The 6,591-nt window shown below is 36.2% G+C and overlaps 1 protein-coding gene across 1 annotated transcript; it reads left to right on the forward strand.

Annotated features, from left to right (window-relative positions):
• The first annotated feature begins 4,758 nt into the window (after positions 1-4,758).
• On the forward strand, positions 4,759-6,199 carry LOC107928728 (uncharacterized). The gene is made up of 3 exons (XM_016859985.1): positions 4,759-4,950; positions 5,323-5,485; positions 5,592-6,199. Exons 1-3 carry the CDS (start codon positions 4,759-4,761, stop codon positions 6,197-6,199), a joined length of 963 nt encoding a protein of 320 aa, XP_016715474.1.
• Positions 6,200-6,591: the final 392 nt, after the last annotated feature.

The following is a 6,591-nucleotide window of genomic DNA, read 5'->3' on the forward strand; positions in this document are numbered from 1 at the left end:
GTTCCTCTTCAATGCCATCTGGCTGCATAGTTGAACAAGTAATTAAAAATTCATTAATATGCCGGTAAGGTCCTCACTTGGTAACCCATTGAATTTTGGCAACATATTCAGGAATCTCGAATTAAGCTTTAATGGCCTATCAAGGGCGAGATACGTGATAGATGGTGGTTCCGCGGCCAAGTTAGGTGCGGCTAATTGCTTCAAGGTTTGGTTACCCATGTTGGAATCCTCTGAAACGTTAGGCTCAACGTGGGGGTTGGAATGTTCGGCTTGTCGATCAGTAATGTTAACAGGGTCTTTCGATGTTCGTCATCCACTCCTTAATAACATATACTAAAGGGACTAATCTACCTGCATAAACAAAAATAAGAAAACAAAGTAAGTTCTGAAAATCAAATAGATTTGACTACGTCGCTTCCCCGGCAACGGTGCCAAAATTTGGTAGCTATCGTTATGACCACTACATTAAATCCGTTATTCAACCAACATTAACTGGTAATATATGGTAGATAGGGAATTATCCCACGGATAAGTTCGCGTCAAATCTATTTGAAGGGAATTGTAATTAAGGTAATATAAAATGCAGACAAGAAAGGAAAAATGGGGGGTTTGCTAATAATGATCTAAATTAACGAATAAATTGTAGCTTAAATTGTGAATGCTGAAAAAATTGTCAAATTAAAGAGAAAGGATGCTTAGTTATTGATGCCTTAACCCACCAAGCACAAGTCCTTCGCGATCTTAAATTATTTTAGTAGTCCAATCTAGCAATAAAGCTGAAAATGCACTTACGAAGTGAATTCCTATCCCAAGTAAATTTAAATTCAATTAGAGAACATTCATAATTGAAATCCTACCTTTAATTATTCTTTGTTGACTAATTAAAAGTGCATTCAGTATTTTAAAGACTTCACCTTGTGTTAATTAAGGAAAATCCTCCAGCGGCTTCCAAAATTAAATCCATAGTTGCTTCAATTAGCGGCATGCCAATTAATCATCACCAGTTCTAAGTGTAATTAAGATATTCGATTACTCAGTTGCACTTAGATGATTATGAGAAAAGTCCTAAATTAAGTAGGTGATCAATCTAATTGATTTAGAAAATTTCTTTGAACGATAAAACAAGCAACTCAAGAATGCCAAATATAAATTTAAACAAAATAAATCTTCAAATTCCTTGTGCTAGGTTTCATAAGTGTCTAACTAAGCTTGAATATTCTAGCCACTCATAGCAGTTGAAACAAAATCAATTATAATCAGCATAAATTACAAACTGAATCTACGAGAAGAAAATTCCTCCAATCGTTGAGCTTCCCTTCTTCCGATTTGCTAAAATTCTGGGCTGCTGCTTCAATTGCTTGATCGAATTTTACTGGATCAATTTGATATTTTCCTTAGCTCGAGTGCCACGCCTCTCTGATGCTATTTTTTCCTCTATTTTTTGACGACTTCTTTTCAGCTGCTGCTCATCTCTATTTATGGGATAATAACTTCCAACAATTCAAAATTAAATTTGATCTTATCCCCCTTTTCCTAGCTAAACCCGTCGAATAGCCTCAGCTTAGTAGAGTTTAACTGTAATTCAACTCTTCAAGGCTGATTTGGCTTCCTTGATTCAATTGGAGTCAGCCACCGCTAGCAAGAAGGAAATTAATAATAATTCCCTTGTTGATTTTGTCGCATGTTTGGCCTACTGTACTTCTAATTGGACCGAATTTTGTCCCAATGTTAATTTAATTCCTTTAACCATCATATGATCGTGATTCAGCAGCTTATTCATGCATATTAAATTCCAAATTGAGCCCATACGGACATTCAAATGTCCCTCACCTGCACATGACATAAGATTTACGTTAAATTGCTGAATTAGAATGAAAATTAATTATCATGGCATGGAATGTACTTGATGTAATTTAGATTGATTTAAGATTTAATTAATCAAAGATTAATCAACAATTTAGATAATTTAGTCGAGTAAATTAAGCTAAAAATTGAACTTAACAGAGAATTTATTAACTTAAAAGATAAATTGAATAATGATAAATTGTTTTTTTGTGTACAATGTAAGGGCCTTTATATAGTCTAGCTAAATAAATCTAAATAAAACTCTTAGGTGTATTAGAACTCTAATTAATCAAAACAAGAGGTAGTTTTAAACTATATTTTCTTGTTGACATAAAAATCTTGAATAACTTAAAATACTTAATAATTATAAAAAATGGAATAAAATAATAAAAAATAATAATAGTTGATAAATGTAATATTGGGCTCATATATAATAAAAATTAAGTCTAAAACCTGAACCCAAAAGATTTAAACTCGAATTAAAAGATTTAAACTCAAATTAAAATCCCAAAACTCGTAATTCCCATCATAATCCCATCCTGAATTTTTGCAAGCGTAGCCTTAACTAAAATGACCATAACTTGAGTTCTCATACTCAAATTGAGTGATTCAAAGCGTGTTTCGAAACTAAGAGATAGATGTTCGAACACTATGGAGACATCTTAATCCATAAATGTCTGGATGCCATACAAATATTTATCACAAGTTGACTAATCTTTTCAGCTTGAAAATTGATAGCTTGGTTGAGCCTTGAGTTAGTGTAAGCTCATCACATCCATGAGTCTGAAATTGAGCCTTGAGACTCGCATCAATTAGTGTTAAATTTGAGAAAGTTAAAATATAGTACTATATCACGAGCCTTTTTGGATAGGCGGTGCGTTTACTTGCAATTAGTATAAATCAGCGGTGGTTGTGAGATTAAATACTGTAATAATATTATAGTATAAGATAAAAATAAAACTAAACACACTACACTAAAATAAACGCCCATTCAAAGGGGCTCACATCTAAATGAGGAAATGTAGAACGGAGAAAAGTTTACAAGAAGAAGCTAAAGAATGAACCATGTGTCATCGTATATATGGTAGTAAATCAAATATTGATTTTTGTGTTATGAATTTATTATTGATACATTGATAATGTGTAATCTTATGTAGTATATAGGCAAAGAATCGGATGGCAATATTCCATTTAAATTTTTTTAAAGTAAATTCACTTAATTTATTTCATATAATGTGTCACCATTTGCTTCATCATATCTAAACTTTTTAAAAATAAATCTATTTCTTTAAATGATATGTTATCATTTGATTATTTAACATTATATTCAAATGAAGGCGAGAAGGAAGGAAAGAAGATATTTGGCAGTAATCTAATGAGGAATGATGGAGCAAATTTGGGCTTAAATTTATATGGAAAGTCTAAACAGATTCTGCATGATGAAGGCTGTAAAACAGATTTGATGGAGGTAGGTATCGCTGATGAAGTGGAGCCCATTATTGTAGGAGACGGGAAAAAGAGACCTAGGCCCAATAATGATCTTCTTGGGTCTCCTATCGAAGAGTTGCGATGGACAAAGGGGATTGAGGAAGGACAAATCATTCAAACGGCTGAACCTGTTGGGCAGGTCAGCCGAGCATTATGAAAATTTTTAGCTGGAACGTCCGTAGGCTGGGGAACCCACGGTCTGTTCGAAGAGTTCAGCATGTGCTGAAAAAATATTATCCCCAAATTGTCTTCTTTATGGAGACGAAAGTGGAGAGGAATAGGATGGAAAGGATAAGAAGAAAGTATGGTTTTGAGAATGGGTTTGATGTTTCAGCCCAGGGCTCAAGAGGGGGCCTTTTTTAAGCTGGTGTCACATGGTGGATGTTTCTGTTTTGAGTTGGTCAGAAACTTACATTAATGTTGTTGTTACAATAATGCTGGTGGTACAAAATGGTGGCTAATGGGATTCTATGGTATTCTTGATATTAGAAGGAGGTTTGAATCTTGGAACATGTTAAGACAGTTGGGTGTGAAAAACGACTTGCCTTGGGTTGTTATAGGGGATTTCAACGAAATTATGTTTAGTTCAGAAAAATAGGGAGGACGGTTAAGGGATGATAGGCAAATGGAGGCTTTTCGGACTGTTTTGGAAGATTGTGGTCTAGTGGATCTGGGATATATGGTCGCTGGTATACGTGGGAAATAGGAAATTTTGGGGTTAATAATATAAGGGAACGCCTTGATAGGGGAGTGGCAAACCGAGCTTGGTCGGAGATTTTCCCATCCTATAGTCTTTCTCATATAGATAATACAATTTCAGACAATTGCCCTTTGCTATTCAATACAGAGTTATCATCTGGCTTAAGCACTTCATCCAGGTTGGGAGGTCATTTTCGGTTTGAAACGGCGTGGTTATTAGAAGACTCATGTTTTGAACAAGTTTAAACTTTGTGGGATTCTAATCAAAATGTGACTGTACCTGAAAGGCTTAATATGGTGGGGGGGACTGAATAGGTGGATAAGTAGGTTGAAGAAAGAGATAGTGGAGGTCATAGAGATATTAACAAGGCGTCTGCATAATTTAACTGCGGAAGAACCTTCAGATGATATCATTGAGGCGACAATACAAACCAAATTAGAGCCGAATTTAGAAATGGATAATGAGGAATTATATTGGGAATATCGGGGTAGAGCGAATTGGTTACGATATGGAGATCGAAATACTAGATTTTTCCATAATTGTGCTTCAAGTAGACGGCGTAAAAATAGGATTGTTGGACTAAAGGATGCAGATGGGTCAATGAAAGACAAGGAAGATGATTTGATGCGGATTACTACCGATTACTTTAAAGGGTTATTTTCTAGTGAGGGATGCAGGGGGCACGAAGAATTTTTTAAAGGGTGCAGAAAACAATAACAGAAGAGATGAACAGTAGGCTATTGGAAAATTTTCGAGCTGAAGAAATTAGCAAGGCTGTTATGGAAATGGGAGGAACTAAAGCCCCAGGTTTTGATGGCTTTCAAGCGGTGTTTTTTCAAAAATTTTGGGGAATTGTTGGCGAGGATGTCACAAAATTTTGTATTGGAGTGCTTAACAGGGAGGACAGTTTAAACGAGGTAAATTCCACAATTATTGTTTTAATCCCCAAAGTCTCAACGCCAGATTGTATGATGTCCTTCCGGCCTATAAGTCTATGTACGGTGCTTTACAAAATTATCGTGAAAGTTATTATAAACAGGTTTAAAAGAGTTTTGGAAGTATGTATTGACGATGCCCAATGAGCATTTGTTCCTGGTCGGCTTGTGACTGATGACATTCTTACAACTTATGAAATCCTTCACTCTTTCAAAAACAGACGAAAAGGGAAGAATGGTTCTTTTGCTTTAAAATTAGACATGAGTAAAGCATATGACAGAGTCGAGTGGGATTTTATAGTGGGGATGATGAGAAATATGGGGTTTGCTGAAAAGTGGGTGGATTTGATTTAGCATTGTATCTCTTCGGTCCAATATGCGGTTACGATTAACGGGAGATTAAGTGAGTATTTCCAACCAGGACGTGGTCTTAGACAACGGGATCTGTTTAGTCCCTATTTGTTTCTTATTTGTACAGAAGGTTTTTCAAGTATTCTTAAGAAAGTCATGCAGACTGGTTTGATTAAGGGAGCCCGTGTGTGTAGGGGAGGTCCGAAGGTAACTCACTTCTTTTTTGCGGATGATAGCATAATATAGCATAATCTTTGGTGATGCGAATGAAGATGGATGTCGACGGGTGATGGGCTTCATTGAGGCTTACGAGAAAGCGTCAGGTCAGAAGATTAACATGGAAAAGTCTCAAATTTTCTTTAGTTCTAATTGCTCTATTGAAAGTCGATATCTTTTAACTAATAGGATGGGTGTTAGAACAGTTTCGAGTATGGAAAAGTACTTGGGATTTCCTACTATGGTGGGGAGAAAGAAGAAAGAGGCTTTTCAAAATATCATTGACAGGTTGAGGAAAAGGGTGAACGGGTGGGGAAGTCGGATGCTTTCTCAAGGGTGTAAAGAAGTTTTCATCAAAATAGTGTTACAGGCTATCCCGATTTATGCCATGTCCTGTTTTCTTCTTCCCAAGTCATTATGTGTCGATATGGAAAAAGTTCTGAATAGATTCTGGTGGAGCAAGGGAGGTAACCACCGAGGTTTATATTGGAGCTGTTGGTCTGAATTATGTAAAGCTAAAGAGAGGGGTGGTTTAAATTTTCGTGACATGGGGAAATTTAATATTGCTTTGTTAGCTAAACAAGGATGGCGGTTAGTGGTTAATCCGGATTCATTGTTAGCTAGAATTTATAAGGCTAAATACTACCCTCGATCAAGCTTTTAGGAAGCAAGACTTGGGACTCACCCGTTGTATACTTGGAAAAGTATATATGCGGCACGAGGGTTGCTGGAACGTCAGTTGGGATGGAGGGTTGGAACAGGTGAGAACATCTCGATTTGGCAAGATCAGTGGGTACCGCAATTGGTGGGGAACAAGATTAATACATGACCCGTTCATGTTTCAGTCCAAACAGTGAGTCAACTAATTGATCAGGAAAATCGGATATGGAAAGAAGAGCTAATTTTCAGTCGTTTTTCTAATAAGGAGGTGGAGGTGATCAAGTGTATTCCCCTATCTAAAACTAGATGTGAAGACTGTCAGGAGTGGCATGGGGAGAAAATGGGTCAGTACAGTGTACGTAGTGGTTATAAAGAGCTAATGTATCAATGAGACAC

This window comes from Gossypium hirsutum, chromosome D11, assembly GCF_007990345.1.
Source record: "Gossypium hirsutum isolate 1008001.06 chromosome D11, Gossypium_hirsutum_v2.1, whole genome shotgun sequence".
Classification (NCBI taxonomy): Eukaryota; Viridiplantae; Streptophyta; class Magnoliopsida; order Malvales; family Malvaceae; genus Gossypium; species Gossypium hirsutum.